At 40.8% G+C, this 17,670-nt stretch overlaps 1 protein-coding gene across 1 annotated transcript in view; it reads left to right on the top strand.

Moving 5' to 3' along the window:
* Positions 1 to 256: 256 nt before the first annotated feature.
* Positions 257 to 17,670, top strand: part of stard8 (StAR related lipid transfer domain containing 8) — a 46,807-nt gene continuing 29,393 nt past the window's right edge. Inside the window, exons 1-2 of the mRNA XM_030792473.1 lie at positions 257 to 336; positions 16,957 to 17,028. Of these exons, the coding sequence (XP_030648333.1) occupies positions 294 to 336; positions 16,957 to 17,028 (115 nt within the window). The 5' untranslated portion in view covers positions 257 to 293. The remainder of the gene's footprint in view (positions 337 to 16,956; positions 17,029 to 17,670) is intronic.

Genomic DNA, 17,670 nt, shown 5'->3' on the forward strand with positions numbered 1-17,670 from the left:
TGGCCTGAATGGGGGCAGGAAGGGCAAGTTTTCAGCTCCACGACCACCCCTCTCTTTTTTTCACCTCAGGATAAAGCCATATCTCCACCCCCCACCCCACCCCCCCCCCACACACACGCATTTCAGTATGTGGCTAAAGGAACATTATCCTCTCTCGCTGTAGATGGTTTGGATCCTTTTGGATCAGTGGATTAGTGTGAAGTTGTGTTGCTGATGGAGTTTGGGTGGATTTGAGGCCATAGAAAGGCTGAAGTTTCCTACGTGGAAGCGTGCGTTTTGGTAGTGGAGTTTTAATGAGTGACGAGGAGAGAGCTCACGTACCGTCAGGCGAAACTGGTGAGTGTGTGTGTGTGTGTGTGTGTGTGTGTGTGTTGGGGAGGGGGCAGGCTAGCACTGATTCTGCTATGTGCTTCACAAGGTATTCTGTCAGAAATAAAGTATTCATAAGGTATTCTGTCAGAAATAAAGTATTCATAAGGTATTCTGTCAGAAGTTGTGACTGGCTACTTGTGGTAAATTTGCATATCTTCTTTCTAGCAACACCGAATGTGGCATAGAAACCTTGAATGCGGTTGGCCTCGTGGTGTTTGAGAGAGCTATAGATTCTTATGCTTCTTATTGTCAGTCAGGTTTTTTGAATTGGACCCAGTGAATTCAGCCGTAACTCTTTCCTTTCTTATTAAATGACTTCACTTGCCTAATACTAAGAGTGTGCGTGTGTGTGTGTGCGTGTGTGTGTGTGCGTGTGTGTGCGTGTGTGCGTGTGTGCGTGTGTGCGTGTGTGTGCGTGTGTGTGTGTGTGCGTGTGTGTGCGTGTGTGTGGACGTGTATGTATGTGTGTATGTATATGTGTGTATGTGTGTATGTATATGTGTGTATGTATGTGTGTATGTATATGTGTGTATGTATGTGTGTATGTGTGTGTGTTTGTGTGTGTGTGTGTGTGTGTGTGTGTATTTATGTGTTTGTGTGTGTGTGTGTGTGTATTTATGTGTTTGTGTGTGTGTGTGTGTGTGTGTGTGTATTTATGTGTGTGTGTGTGTGTGTGTGTGTGTGTGTATGTATGTATGTGTGTGTATGTATATGTGTGTATGTATATGTGTGTATGTATGTGTGTATGTGTGTGTGTTTGTGTGTGTGTGTGTGTGTGTGTATTTATGTGTTTGTGTGTGTGTGTGTGTGTATTTATGTGTTTGTGTGTGTGTGTGTGTGTGTGTATTTATGTGTGTGTGTGTGTGTGTGTGTGTGTATGTATATGTGTGTGTGTGTGTGTGTGTGTATATGTGTGTGTGTGTGTGTGTGTGTGTATGTATATGTGTGTGTGTGTGTGTGTGTGACTGGACTGAAAGCACTAACTTCACTACTGTGATTACATCACTGCTTCTCTACGCATGCTGAGGTACAGAGTCTCACCTTTGACCCTAGGCTCCGAGCACCGATGTCAGCGCACACGCTCAGTAGGGCTGGAATGTTAATCAGGCCGAGGTCGGTACAGTACGTGTGCGTTGTGGGCCAGCACACAGTCAATGCCTGCTATTGTTACAGGGTGGGCAAGACATAAGAAACAGGGGCAAAGACAATAGCTGCTATACAGCCAGTATGAACAATGACCATCATTTAGCCAAGAGGGGAACAGCCAGGGATTAGGATCACAGACAGACTATTTCCTCTCTCTCTCTCTCTCTCTCTCTCTCTCTCTCTTTCTCTATCGCACACACACACACACACCTGTACATACACTGTTTGTCTACATGGTAGAAAGTACATGTTTATTTTACTAGGTGTTGAAAATAGGCTATTGCATAATTTTGATTAATAGTAAAACATGCTGTCATAGTGACCAAACATTCTCACCTTGTGTTTTTGGAGTGGTACTCCTCATGACATAGATATATTCTTCAAAGGAACACACACACACTGTATTCTCTCAGTGCTAACAAGGATTGTTAAAAAATACACGAGATTAATTTTTCTCAAACTGGGCACACCTGGAATGTTTTACAGTAGACGCTGTCATGAAGCAAGCCTACACATACACTGGGTTATGTTGGAAGAAACTTTCAGATGAACACAGATTCAGAAGGGGGAGCCCATTCTTCACTAGCTGGCTCCAGGTCGGGGTCTTGGAGTGTAGCTCGAAATGCCTGTACTCTCCTGTGGAGTTAAGACGGAGACATTCGGTCCGGGGAGAACTTTGGTCCATGACTGCATATTAGTGCATAAAAGGAGAGCTCGCAGGAAGATATCTCTCTCTCTCTCGAACCCCTTACACACACGTTCCGGCAATTTTACGGAATGGTGTCATGTCTGAAGATGAGTTTAAAACAAGAATGATTTTAGAAAATCAGGCAATTTTCTGGAACAAGACCTTGTAAATTTTGTGGACAAGTTCCGGATTGGACTCAAGTATGGACAAATCAGTAACACTGGCGGGTAAGAGGATGAGGTTTTTAATGATATATTTGCCCTACAACTTGCTCACAGCAAGTGGAACAGGGAGATTTAAATCAGTCACACAGGAGCCAGTGAACCAGCATTTTGTTTTAAACAAAGTGTCTTTTGCCGTAAGTTTGACTCCACATTCCACCTGTTCAAGATTTTCATGCCATGTGTAAACACGGTTGTCCCAGTGATTTTTGGGAACAAGGAACAATCGTGAAAGGGGCTGCTGTCACACAGACACTTCCTCACACTTGCACCACACACACACACACACACACACACACACACACACACACACACACACACACTTCCTCATACTCACACCACACACACACACACACACACACACACACACACACACACACACACACACACACACACTTCCTCATACTCACACCACACACACACACACACACACACACACACACACACCCTGCATGGTTGCCATGATCACCTTTTGCTGGATATGAGAATTCAGACACCTAGCAACAAGCAGCCTGTGTGTGTGTTTGTATCTTAAGACTAAAGGACTCTCACCTACTCTTTTTTCAGTCTCCATAACTTGGCTTATTCTCAGTCCTGACTTTTCGGACACGCGTTGGCTTGCTAAGGTTGTCAAACACCTCTAGGTTGTCAGTAGTGATAGACATATGAGCAGCATGGTGCCACAGTGATGACTGCTACAATACCTATAATAATAGTAGTATATATTGAGTGATATACTGTCTATATGAACATGATACAACAATACATAATAATACTATATTGTAAGTGATATAATATCTATGTGATGTGCCTGTCTGGAGTGTTTATTAGATGAAGAGGGTGAGTAGACATAGCTCTGTGTGTTGCCTTGGCGCTTTAAGTTATTGTCTTATGGCTTGTTCCCTGTTAACTAACAATCTATGGACTGTCCAGAATCTTTCTTCAGGACTTGTTTGAATGCATTTATGATCAACCGAACTCACTCTGTGTTTGGGCAATGCTGACGTTGTCTTGGGTTCAGCATTCTTCTCCATTAATTTCATGTTTTGAAATTAATTTTGTGTGACACATTGCAATAAGGTGGAAGTGCTTTATAAAATGATTTTGTAGAAAAGAAATTTTGAAAATTTGGATAGTGCACTCTGTGTTGAGGGATTTCATCTCCCCTGTTGTAGACTGCCTGACACTGCTGTAGACTGCCTGACACTGTTGTAGACTGTCTGACACTGTTGTAGACTGCCTGACACTGTTGTAGATTGACACTGTTGTAGACTGACTGACACTGTTGTAGACTGCCTGACACTATTGTAGATTGACACTGTTGTATACTGCCTGACACTGTTGTAGACTGCCTGACACTGTTGTAGACTGCCTGACACTGTTGTAGATTGACACTGTTGTAGACTGCCTGACACTGTTGTAGACTGCCTGACACTGTTGTAGATTGACACTGTTGTAGACTGACTGACACTGTTGTAGACTGACTGACACTGTTGTAGACTGCTTGACACTGTTGTAGACTGCCTGACACTGTTGTAGATTGACACTGTTGTAGACTGCCTGACACTGTTGTAGACTGCCTGACACTGTTGTATATTGACACTGTTGTAGACTGCCTGACACTGTTGTAGATTGACACTGTTGTAGACTGCCTGACACTGTTGTAGACTGCCTGACACTGTTGTAGATTGACACTGTTGTAGACTGCCTGACACTGTTGTAGACTGACTGACACTGTTGTAGACTGCCTGACACTGTTGTAGATTGACACTGTTGTAGACTGCCTGACACTGTTGTATGGAGCAGCTCTCTGTTCTGATAATATCTTTTACACATTCTCAAAGTTGAGGGCTAATGTGTGAAAGACATTTGCTCTTTCATTTTGGGAGACTATATATCTCTTATTATTGAGTGTCTTCATCTTTGATGGAAGAGAGTTTGAATGTGTGTGTGTGTGTGTGTGTGTGCGTGTGTGTGTTATTCCTGGAGTCAGAATCCTGCTTAAGGGTGGAGTCGCCCGGAAAAGAGTTTGAAGAGGAAACTGTGATAGCGATCATGTCTGGGGTCACTTAATGCTTGCTGTGATGCATAAATGAATGAATTAATACAGCTTCCTGCCCTAGAAAATGATTAGTTCTACACTGCAAAACATCTGACCTCCATTTTCCCATCAATGGTTTGCAAAATGAATATCACATATGACAACGGAGAAAAGTCTAGAATGAAGGAAAGTCTGGCGATTGTGCCTGCCTCACTTCCACCTCACTGTCTGCACTTTTTTTTTTTTTTTTATGGGGTTTACTGCATTATGGCATTTACGTCAATGCCATCACACAAAGATCTGTCTCACTCTAGTTTACACTTCAACTGTTGAAATGCTTTTCATGCAGCCTTATTTTGGTTACCTCGTACTGTTTTAAATGTTAATTTGGCAGTACCTTGGCCTCTACTTCACTGCAGTGTCCTTAACATTACAAATTCTGGACCCGTCTCCAAACTCCGCTTACATTAATACTGAACCACACCCAGAGTTTTCCCTCCTTCCTCATGGATCTGCTGTATAAACTCTAATGCATCTCGTCATACTCTAAGTACACTTCATGTACAGAGCAATGACAAAAAACATCTCAAAGTACATAAGGGTGCTCATCTGTAAGAATCATGAATCCATTACAATAAATAAATAAAGTAGAAAGAGCACCTCCTGATAGTTATTGAGACACATGCATAATAGTTAGAAAATAAAGGAGTACGTGTTTTCGTGCACCTTCCTGCATCGGTTTTTGATTTCCTCTATCTCGTGTTCCTGGTCAGTACAGTCATGACCCTGTCACAGAAATAGAAAGCACTGGCCGTAGGGTTGTGCTTGTCATGTAAGGTCTGTTCTCTTTGTTAAAACATTGTGTTAAGCCAGTCTACCTGTTAATGTTGCTGTTCTGCTTTGCTGAAACTTTCCCATCTGTCTCACCCCATGACAGATTGCTCCGTAGGGTTGTTTATGGTTTTTTGTTGGTTGGTTGGTTGGTCTGTTGGTTGGTTGGTTGGTTTGTCTGTTTTTTGGTTGGTTGGTTTGTCTGTTTGTCTGTTGGTTGGTTGGTTGATTTATCTGTTTGTTGATTGGTTGGTTGGTTTGTCTGTTTGTTGGTTGGTTGGTTTGTCTGTTTCTTGGTTGGTTTGTCTGTTTGTTGGTTGGTTTGTCTGTTTGTTGGTTGGTTGGTTGGTTGGTTTGTCTGTTTGTTGGTTGGTTGGTTGGTTTGTCTGTTTGTTGGTTGGTTGATTTGTCTGTTTGTCTGTTTGTTGGTTGGTTGATTTGTCTGTTTGTTGGTTGGTTGGTTGATTTGTCTGTTTGTTGGTTGGTTGGTTGATTTGTCTGTTTGTTGGTTGGTTGATTTGTCTGTTTGTTGGTTGGTTGGTTTGTCTGTTTGTTTGTTGGTTGGTTGGTTTGTCTGTTTGTTGGTTGGTTGGTTGGTTTGTCTGTTTGTTGGTTGGTTGATTTGTCTGTTTGTCTGTTTGTTGGTTGGTTGATTTGTCTGTTTGTCTGTTTGTTGGTTGGTTGATTTGTCTGTTTGTTGGTTGGTTGGTTGGTTTGTCTGTTTGTTGGTTGGTTGGTTGGTTTGTCTGTTTGTTGGTTGGTTGATTTGTCTGTTTGTTGGTTGGTTGGTTGGTTTGTCTGTTTGTCTGTTTGTTGGTTGGTTGATTTGTCTGTTTGTTGGTTGGTTTGTCTGTTTGTTGGTTGGTTTGTCTGTTTGTTGGTTGGTTGGTTGGTTTGTCTGTTTCTTGGTTGGTTTGTCTGTTTGTTGGTTGGTTGGTTGGTTTGTCTGTTTGTTGGTTGGTTGGTTTGTCTGTTTCTTGGTTGGTTGATTTGTCTGTTTGTCTGTTTGTTGGTTGGTTGATTTGTCTGTTTCTTGGTTGGTTGATTTGTCTGTTCGTTGGTTGGTTGGTTGGTTTGTCTGTTTGTTGGTTGGTTGGTTGGTTTGTCTGTTTGTTGGTTGGTTGATTTGTCTGTTTGTTGGTTGGTTGGTTGGTTTGTCTGTTTGTCTGTTTGTTGGTTGGTTGATTTGTCTGTTTCTTGGTTGGTTTGTCTGTTTGTTGGTTGGTTGGTTGGTTTGTCTGTTTGTTGGTTGGTTGATTTGTCTGTTTGTTGGTTGGTTGGTTGGTTTGTCTGTTTGTTGGTTGGTTGGTTGGTTTCTCTGTTTGTTGGTTGGTTGGTTGGTTGGTTGATTTCTCTGTTTGTTGGTTGGTTGGTTGGTTGGTTTGTCTGTTTGTCTGTTTGTTGGTTGGTTGTTTGGCTTGTGTTGTGACTCTAGTAGTGAACAGGAGACACAGGTTCTTCTCATATGACATTTTTTGACAGCAGTACTGACAAAAGGACTTCTGTTACCACTTACAGGAAATCTGTTGCTTACTGGTATATTAATTGTATTTCCATGTAGCTTTTTAAAAAACAATTGAGAGGAGAATTCACTTAAATTCTCAACCAAAGGTAGGGATTGAATCTTATTACCTGTCAATTATGATGTGTCTTAGTTGCTGGGGTCTAATCCTGTTGGTTAAATGATTGCTGGGTAATCTCCACCCACTCTAGCCACACCCACAGCATGCTCGGTTCTGCACACTCTGAAATCCACCATTTTGATGAGAGAATTCTGAGGGCTTCCTGTTTACTTAAGAGACAGGGAAGGCAAAAGGGAGGGAGAGGAGAGGAAGACGAAGAGGGAGGGTTTTTCCATCTCCGTGGAAAAGAGAAACATCTACAGGAAACCCAGCTTATGGCATTTCAGAACTCTCTGTTTTGGCTCTCAAAATGTTTTAGAGTTTAGGACCCTTACAGACATTAAATAAGGCCGTTTATGAAAAGATTTCTCGGCTGACTTTGCATTTGTATGGACTGCAGCAGACTTTAGCCAATTCCCAGGGCTGAGTCTGTTGAGAAGTGACATAGCAGTACTATGTACTAGTATTTGACAAAATACTTGTATTGTCAAGAAAAGCTTTCTGTGAATACATTCATTTAAGAAAAAAAGTGTAATATTAAACCATCATTTGAAGTGTGTGAGGCCATCTGTTTGCCTACCAGTATTTCCTTGTGTGTCTCTTAGGCATACACAGAGCCTGGGAATGTGGTTGTCCCAGTGGGAATTCTCGACACAGTGGTAGGAATCTGTTAGTTTAGGAATCTGGGGAAAAGGTGGAACATTTACAGTTGAGGGAAAATCAAATCATTACAATTCAAATTACCTGTGTGACTAAAACAGTTTGTTTGTATATAGAAACTGTGTTTTTTTGGTTTGCTTGTATACCAGACACTGTCTATATACAATAGACACTGTGTTTTTTTTGGTTTGATTGTATATTAGACACCATTTATGTGCAATAGACACTATCACAGAAGAGATGTACAATGTGTAGGTCCTGAGTCCCTCATTAAGCAACACTAAGGCCACAGTTGAAAGAAAAACCGGATAATAGAAATGGACCTTGAGGAAAACCAAGAATCAAAAGAGGGAGCCTTCCTTCTGTGGCTGGCACTAGGTGGTGAGAGCCTAGGGTTGTAGGAGTGTAGGACTGTGGGAGTGTAGGGTTATAGGAGCATATTTTGTGGGAGTGTATTTAAAAAAATTAATGTATAAAACACATTACATTAATGTATAGAATATAAATGCAAAATATTAATGTATAAAATATAAAAAGGTAAATACAAAACACTTCAGCCATAGTTACAAACAAAATAAATATAGGCCTCAAATGTGAATACGGTCAGAAAGATCAAAACCAAGCATATAATACTCTTTAACAGTAGAACTGTTAGAATTGTAACAGCAAACAAAAATGAATACAGGCCTAACATAAATATTGGTATATAAAATACCAAATGTTGCAACAGAGTATGAGGGGCACATTGGGGGGGGGGGGGGGGGGGGGAGGATTCTGACATTTCGAGAATAAGGTTGTAATATTATGAGAATAAAGTCCTAATTTTACAAGAATAAAGTAGTAATTTTAGGCTATGTGTAGAGGGGAGATATCAGAAGAGTGGTCTGCTGCCTGTGCTAAAATGGGGAACATGGAGCATCTTGTGAAATTATACTTAATACAGGTTTCACAAATAACAATACTATTATGAGAGTACAGTCGTAATGTTACGAGAATAACATTGTAATTTTACAAGAAAAAGATCATAATATTGTGAGAATAAAGTCATAATTTTAGGCTACGTGTTATTTTAGAGGGGAAATATCAGAAAAGCAGCCTTCTCCCTGCGTTAAATTGAGGAACATGGAATGTGGAGCATCTTGTAAAATTATACTTTAGCATAGATTTCACAAATAATGAAATGGTGGCAGGCTGCTCTTCTGATATTTCCCCTCTAAAATGGGGGAAATAGGAGCCTAAAATTACGACTTTATTCTCGCAATATTACGACCTTATTCTCAAAATCTCATTTTTTCTCCTCAACATGGCCCCAACTCTCCGTCGTAAAATGTAAACATGGAACACTTTCATAGCAGCTCACCTGCAGACTCTCTTCGTACTGTTTGACATAATTCTTGCGCAGGTGGTAAAAGGGGTTAGTGGTGTTTGACTCTGTTGTGGGGACCGCTCTGCAGCATAATTTGCAAAGTACATCCATGCAATAGAAGTAGCCCCTCTTTTAGGTACAAGCTCCTCATTTTGTCTTGGCTGGTTGGAGTCTTTCTCCTGTTCGGAATTACCCCATTCTGTGTCACGTTCACTCTTCTCCATGTTTGTTTGTGTTGCCATGATGGAAATTTTGTGCATCTGTGCCGTTGTCATCCAAATGATGAAAAATATTGCCATAAAGAGTGTGATTTGCGACACAGTGAAACAAACAATACAGCAGAACATGAAACGATAGATATTTTTCTATCATCATACGATATATATCGTCTTATCTCACAGCCCTATTTTGAGGGAGTGTGGTTTGTTGGAGTGTACTTTGTGGGGGTGAAGGTTGTTGGAGTGTATTTTGTAGGAGTGTAGGTTGTAGGAGTGTATTTTTTGGGGAGTGTAGGGTTGTGGGAGTGTAGGGTTGTTGGAGAGTGTGTTTTGTGGGAGTGTAGGGCTTTAGGAGTGTAGGGTTGTAAGAGTGTGGGGTTGTGGGAGTGTAGGGTTGTTGGAGAGTGTGTTTTGTGGGAGTGTTGGGCTTCAGGAGTGTAGGGTCGCAAGAGTGTAGGGTTGTGTGTTTTGTGGGAGTTTAGGTTGTGGGAGTATAGAGTTGCAGGAGTGTATTTTTTGGGGAGTGTAGGATTGTGGGAATGTTTTTTATGGGAGTGTAGGCTTGCAGGAGTGTAGAGTTGTAGGAGTTTAGGGTTGTGGGAGTGTAGGTTGTAGGAGTGTAGGGTTTGTAGGAGTGTAGAGTTTGTAGGAGTGTAGGGTTTGTAGGAGTGTAGGGTTTGTAGGAGTGTAGGGTTTGTAGGAGTATAGAGTTGTAGGAGTGTAGGGTTTGTAGGAGTATAGAGTTGTAGGAGTGTAGGGTTTGTAGGAGTGTAGAGTTTGTAGGAGTGTAGGGTTTGTAGGAGTGTAGGGTTTGTAGGAGTGTAGGGTTTGTAGGAGTGTAGAGTTTGTAGGAGTGTAGGTTGTAGGAGTCTATGCACAGTGTTTTTTTATATAATGTTCAAATATTCTGTATTTTAAGTGAGTCTTAAAGTGAACTTTGTGTTGGAGTTGGTGTATTCATAATTAGTGCAAATAAATATGGGCCCCGAATTTTGGTTGTCTGCTTTATTACAAATAATTGGTATTGGTGTTGAGCCTGAAAAACCCTACTGGCCAACCCCTCGTACAGAGCAAGCAGAGACGAGAGACATTTCTGAGACTAAATATGCCCAAAATCCTGCTGCTTCTGTTCATAGCCAACTACATACAGTCTCTAATTGACTGAAGAGCACACTCACCTGTTTTTGAGGTTTAAATCAGTTTTTGATTCGGTAGAAAATAAAAGCAGCAGAACTTTGGCCCTCCACAATTGGATCTGGGCACTTCCAGTGTAAAGGCATTATTTTACCATCATTCCATCCATCCATCATTCCATCCATCCATCCATCATTCCATCCATCCATATCACTGGCATTAATAGTGTTAAAGAAGACATAGTGTTAAAGAAGTCTTTGTATGTGGCTGCAGAGATATTGTGCCTTTTGTTGGAAGAGAAGCCAACTGTAAACATTCAGAAGAAAGCTAAGAGTTAGCACTCCACCTGATGCAATCAAATGTCAGACTGGAACGAGTGAAATTTTTGACCTTCAAAGAAAGTTTTAACATGATTTTAATTAAATGATAGGAGAGGGCTTAAAATGTAATTGTGTTGACTGCAATTTGCCAAAGTAAAATTATGTGTTTGGATAACAGTTTGTAAATAACCTTTGGAACACATGTTAAAAAAATAAGAACATGTATCTGTTTTTGAAGGACTCTGAAATAATGATGCAGTCTTTGTTTTATTTCACGCAATTGTCCATGTGAAAATATCATAGCCAGTGAGTTTGTTTTTGGATTTTTCACCCTGTTTTTCTCTCATTTTGTCAAGTCCAGATCCCTGTGCTCTCTCACTCCATGACTTTGCATTGGTCCTGGGACAGTCCAGAAAAGAGAGCCTTCTGCCTGTGTCACACATTGTCTCTTTTCACCTGCCCATGTATGCATGTGGCGTAAGAACGTAGCATGAGAATGTAGCTGTGTGGTGTGTCCACAGGAGCGTAGTGTGTGTGGACACACATGCTGTCTCTGTGACCCATTGATGCCAGGGGTGGAAGAAGTGCAGTCATGCAGAGCATACCCTGTCTGACAGACCGACTCAGAAAACGGCCAGTTGTCTTCTTGGTAGAGGTGTCAAGGTTCACCCCGTTCATGGTTCTGTTTGTCCCTGCAATTTAGTCTCTCATTTCAAAACTTTTAGAAAGTGAGTGTACAAAAACATGAGCAACAGTTATTTTGACCATTTGGCTCTTGACCATCACAAAATAGTGAAATAAATATCAGTACCTTTCACTTTGAGGTTCTACCTGAAGACTGCAATATGGTGGCTGACTGCTCAGAACTTTTTCGGATCGATGCGTTTCTACTTTGATTTGAGAAAAACAGGTTCCTGCTTAGAAAAGCCTAGAGATTTGTTTATTCTTTTGTTCATTAAAGTGGATTCATATTTTCCAGCATAATTTATCTATGGACCTATTAATGACACTATGTGTCATTTTCTAAAATGGTCACTCGGGTAACGTTGTCATTAAAGTTGTTGTAATCGTCTGCTCAGTTAAAACATATACACTGCATGAGAAGCACATATGCTTTCATTACCGTAGCTTTTCTTGCCATGAAAAATGAAAAAGAAAAGGCACACCAGCTTCAAATTAAAATTAAAGTTGTTAAATATTAAATATAATTAATGTTATACTTTAGGGGTGGGAATTGCCACAGAGGCAACGATACAATACTATCATGATATTTGGGCCACGATACAATGTTATTGTGGTTCTCTACATTTTACAATGCAGCAAGTATTGCGATTTGACTCTGTGATACATTGCAATTTATTTCTTGCATATGTTATTAAAATGCATTAAAAGTCATAAGAAAAATAACACACAACTCAGTTCATCGCACTTGAATCTTCCCATTTAATTCTGTGAACAAAATTATCTACTGTTCCTTTTGTGAATAGTACAAAATACCAACTCAGTTCTTCATTGAACACATACATGTGGTTTTTGCCTATTTCACCTCCTCATCTCCCAGTAACTCCGGGTGGCGTCTTGTGAGATGAGCCCTCAAGTTGGTCGTATTTCCAGAGTATTTGATTTTTATGTGTCACTATTTGCAAACGGCATATTGCATGTCAAGCTCACTATTCGCTGTATTATGGAAGCCGAAATAAAGCCATACTCTGAACTTGAAAGCAGACGACGCGTTACATACAGGAATGTCTGCAGCCATCATGGCGACCCTGACTTCCTTTCCAATTTCTGCTGTGATGCAAGTGAAGAACATGGTCTTGCGCCATCTTGTGATCCAGCTTGTGGCAACCTTTCTGCATTCTGTGCTAATGGCATTCAGAGTGCACTACCTGAATGTTTCATCAGAGGTAGATTATTAGGTAGATTAATCATCATATTAATCAAGGCCAAGTGAAGCTTCATTAATCAGCAAATGTTTGACTTACAGCAGAGCAAATTTACACTTAATTTTGACTGAACCTTTTGACTTAACTGTTAAGCGAATAAAGCGTCCTTATACTGAAGGAATGATGAATGAGATGATGATGATGATGATGATGATGATGATGATGATGATGATGATGATGATGGTGTGTGTGTGTGTGTGTGTGTGAGAGAGAGAGAGAGAGAGAGAGGGAGAAAGAGAAATGAGTGCCTGTGTGTATGAGATGAGATGATGATGATGATGTGTGTGTGTTTGTGTGTGAGAGAGAGGGAGAGAGAGAAAGAGAAATGAGTGCCTGTGTGTATAAGATGAGATGATGTATGTGTGTTGTGTATCTGGATACTTTGTAACTTTTTAATAACTTTTTAGAGCATCATTTTTCTCACTGTACTTTGAAATGAGAGAAAATAATTTAACAAATGGAATTTTGATTAGAATTAAAGAATCTGAATGACTTTAGATTAAGCAGAGGAAGTGTCAGTCTCTTGTGTCTTTGGAACTATAAATGTAATGAACTTGATGTTAATATTAATGACACATCTTTGTGCATAATTCAGTCATGAAATATATATGAGGATATCAGCAGACTGGTGGTGCAGGACCTTGACGTGAAGCCATTTAAAAATGACTTTATTGCCTCTGCTAAAAAAAATATGGTCCCATAGCAATGGTCTGTTACTCATAGCAGTGGTCTGCTATCCAGAAATAACAGGCCGTAGAATGCTGTAATTGACCAGTCAGAATTGAGTACTCAGCAAAGACATCTAATACAGAACAATTATCACAAAAGCAAGTTAAATAAATTAAGTAAAAAATAAAACAATTCCATTAAGAAAGTACTAGGACCGTTCTGTAAACATTCTCTTACACTGAAATAGGCAGGTCATTCACTCATGGCTCAGGTGCTGCATAGAAATATTGAAGTGCGTTTTTCTTTGGGACTAAATTGTCCAGCGTTGCTTCTGGCTCAGTGAGGGCCATTTTTCGGCACCACAAATGTAAGGCTTTCCTTAGGTTTCACGTGTTTGTTGTTGGTGGGTGTATACGCAGTTGCCCTGGGTCACCTCTGATTGGTGAGCATGATGGTACGCAAGGAGCACAGCAATTCTGATTGGTGTGCATAACTGTCACACAAGGTGGATGGTATGACTGTAAAACCATTGACACAACAGTTCAAACTCTGCGTCAGATGCGCTGCATAAGGTATATCCTAAAACACAGCCTTTGCGATTTGCTAGTTGCATTGTTTTCAAATCGTGATTTCGATTAGAAATCAATTAATCGTTCAGCCGTGGTAGGGATGTCACTATGCCAGAACTTTGGTAGTCAATACCAATGCCAGTGAAATTCCATGATTCTCAGGATCTGATTGTTTACCACAGCCAAAACAGAAGTCCCATTCAACATAAACGCCTTTATTAAAAAAAAGCTCTTCATAAACATTAACAATTAAAAACAACAACAATATCATGTACTTAACAATTAACAGTAAACAACAGTTTTAGAGTATAGGCCAGTTTATACTTCTGTGTCAAATCTACGGCGTAGGTATGGCGTAGGCTCTGCGTCTCCGCGTACCTTACGCCGAAGCCTATGCCGTAGCCTGACGCGCACCTCCCCAAAAATGTAACTAAAGGCTGATTTATAAAACTGGATCTACACGGAGCCCACGCCATAAGGCTGCAACGCACAGTTACATCTCTGGGGAGGTGCACGTCAGGCTACGGTGTAAGGTACACGGCTGCGCATAGCCGAAGCCATACTTACAGCGTAGATTTGACGCAGAAGTATAAATTGGCCTAAAGCCCATTCTACACTTCTGCGTCGAATGTACGCCGTAGATACGGCGTAAGCTCTGTGTAGCCACGGACCCTACGCCATAGCCTACGCGGTAGCCTGACGCGCACCTCCCTAGAAATGTAACTACGCGTCGCTGCAGATCACAGTTACTGTGATTGGTCCGCTTAGTAGCATCACCCTCCTTCTGCGCAGTCGGTTCAATGGTCGTACACACCATCTCCTCCGATGACTTCTCTCTTTTCTGTGTTGCAGTAATTTCAGTTAAAGTAACTGTTGCTCAACATTTATTAGCTCCAACTCCCACATGATCCACTCGGTTTCGGTCGCAATTGAAAATTTTCGTCAAAATGGTGAACTGATCGCTCGTTATTTTGAGAGCTCCGTTTGTTTGTTCCCAAAAGTTTAGAAACTAGTCTTTCTTTTGAATGCAGAACTTGTTTTACAGATATTGCTGTGCAAGGACTGAATTCCAACTTTTTATTTAACATTATTCCCACAATCGTTTGTAATGCACAAAGAAAATCAACACGGTGGCATAGACATCCCACCGCAAACTAGCGTTTTGGCGATGTGATTACAGAGCGACCTAGACACACCAGCGCAGAAGTATAAATGCTCACAACGGCGTAAGCCACTCACATAGGCTACGGCTAAGGCTCCGTGTAAATCAGCCTTATCGCCTTCAATCTTTTAATATAAAGGTTACAACAGCAATACCATATAAAAATTACAACTGCTAACAGAAACATCAGCTTTAAAACGGTTGTATATATCCCTCCAGAGGTTAACCAACCGTCCTTCAAGTAAAACAGTGTTAGTATTGAGTCACAAAATCAAAATACAATCAACTTTTTATTGCCCAGCTTTCCAGCTGCAGTACCTTAGCAGTGCTATGAAAAAAGGTCAACTAAGAAAGCATATCGATCAAAATAATATTTATGTCCGAGTTAAACACTGGCATATAGCATTCAAGTCTCCCCACCCCCTTTTTTAAGGCCCATTCTGATACAGTATTGATTTCAAATTTGAGGACCTGTGTGAAATGTCTAGCTGTGACTTAATATTTTATTCAAAAACTCCCAAGTGTAAGCCATGTTCAAAATTTACTGATGGAAATATTTCTGTATTACTTACTTAAAAGGTTACTGTTACTTTTGTTGACACTTGACTGAGTGGTCAGGATGCTATAATGAGCTATTGCCCAAACCACAGAGATCATTTAGCACTTAACCATATGAAAGACTGTATGGGACTTTAAGCATATGAAACATTGTCTGGGGCTTTAACCATATGAAACACTGTATGGGGCTTTAACCATATGAAACACTGTATGGGGCTTTAAGCATATGAAACACTGTATGGGGCTTTAAGCATATGAGGCACTGTATGGAACTTTAAGCATATGAAACACTGTATGGGACATATGAACTATGGTAGTGCTATCACTTTATCAGCACTTTGTGCCATTCTCATTTATGTTTCTCACATGGCAGCGTGGTCCCGAGTCCTCTCCCCGCTAGCAGGCACACATGAGCTTAATACCGATTTTGACTTGTTGCTGCCAATACTGTCATAAACCTAGTGACGATGTCATGGCGCTGCTGTGATGGTGTTGTGTTGGGTGGAGTGATGTTATAGTGTTATAATGTTGTGTTGGGTGGTGTGATGAAATGGTGTTGTGTTGGGTGGAGTGATGTTATAGTGTTATAATGTTGTGTTATGGTGGTGTGATTAAATGGTGTTGTGTTGGGTGGAGTGATGTTATAGTGTTATAATGTTGTGTTGGGTGGTGTGATGAAATGGTGTTGTGTTGGGTGGAGTGATGTTATAGTGTTATAATGTTGTGTTATGGTGGTGTGCTGTGATGGTGTTGTGTTGGGTGGAGTGATGTTATAGTGTTATAATGTTGTGTTGGGTGGTGTGATGAAATGGTGTTGTGTTGGGTGGAGTGATGTTATAGTGTTACAATGTTGTGTTGGGTGGTGTGATGTTATAGTGTTATAATGTTGTGTTGGGTGGTGTGATGAAATGGTGTTGTGTTGGGTGGAGTGATGTTATAGTGTTATAATGTTGTGTTATGGTGGTGTGATGAAATGGTGTTGTGTTGGGTGGTGTGATGTTATAGTGTTATAATGTTGTGTTGGGTGGTGTGATGAAATGGTGTTGTGTTGGGTGGAGTGATGTTATAGTGTTATAATGTTGTGTTGGGTGGTGTGATGAAATGGTGTTGTGTTGGGTGGTGTGATGTTATAATGTTATAATGTTGTGTTGGGTGGTGTGATGAAATGGTGTTGTGTTGGGTGGAGTGATGTTATAGTGTTATAATGTTGTGTTATGGTGGTGTGATTAAATGTTGTGTTGGGTGGAGTGATGTTATAGTGTTATAATGTTGTGTTATGGTGGTGTGATTAAATGTTGTGTTGGGTGGAGTGATGTTATAGTGTTAATAACATGTAATCAGTGCTGCCATGAGGAAGTAATTTTATCCATTGTTTAAGAATTTCCTACATGATTATCTCTCATCATTTCATCTGGGTGATAACTCTTTTTCAGAACTGGAGGCTAAGGAGGCTTGTGATTGGCTGCGGGCGGCTGGTTTTCCCCAGTATGTTCAGCTTTACGAAGGTAACGTCAGCCCTTCCTCCTTCACTCTGTCTTCCTTTGATTCACTCTATTTGAGCCATTTAATATTGATGGGTATACTCCGTCTTCTCTCCTCTCCCTCTTTCTCTCTCTCACTCATGGAAAGCTCTCTGAGGTATTCTGGTTCTAAAAGGACCAATGAGATAATTGTCTCCAGGTCAGGTTTAGCTTAAATTGACTTTCTCTCTCTCTCTCTCTCTCTCTCTGTCTCTCTCTCTCTCTCTCTCTCTCTCTCTCTCTCTCTCTTTCTTTCTTTCTCTCTCACTCTCTCTCTCTCTTTCTTTCTCTCTCACTCTCTCTCTCTCTCTCTTTCTCTCTCTCTCTTTCTTTCTCTCTCTCTCTCTCTCTCTCTCTCTCCCTCTCTCTATCTCTCTCTCTCTTTCTCTCTCTCTCTCTCTCTCTCTCTCTTTCTTTCTCTCTCTCTCTCTCTCTTTCTTTCTCTCTCACTCTCTCTCTCTCTTTCTCTCTCTCTCTTTCTTTCTCTCTCTCTCTTTCTTTCTCTCTCTCTCTCTCTCTCCTGTTTGAGGGGCATTGTTTGAAGAATGATGGCCAGGTGCGAATAGACAGAGAAAACAAGGAAGTGGGGACTTCGCTGAGCTGGATCAGTAAACTCTCTGTTCACAA

The sequence above is a fragment of the Chanos chanos genome, chromosome 15 (assembly GCF_902362185.1).
Source record: "Chanos chanos chromosome 15, fChaCha1.1, whole genome shotgun sequence".
NCBI classification, from domain to species: domain Eukaryota; kingdom Metazoa; phylum Chordata; class Actinopteri; order Gonorynchiformes; family Chanidae; genus Chanos; species Chanos chanos.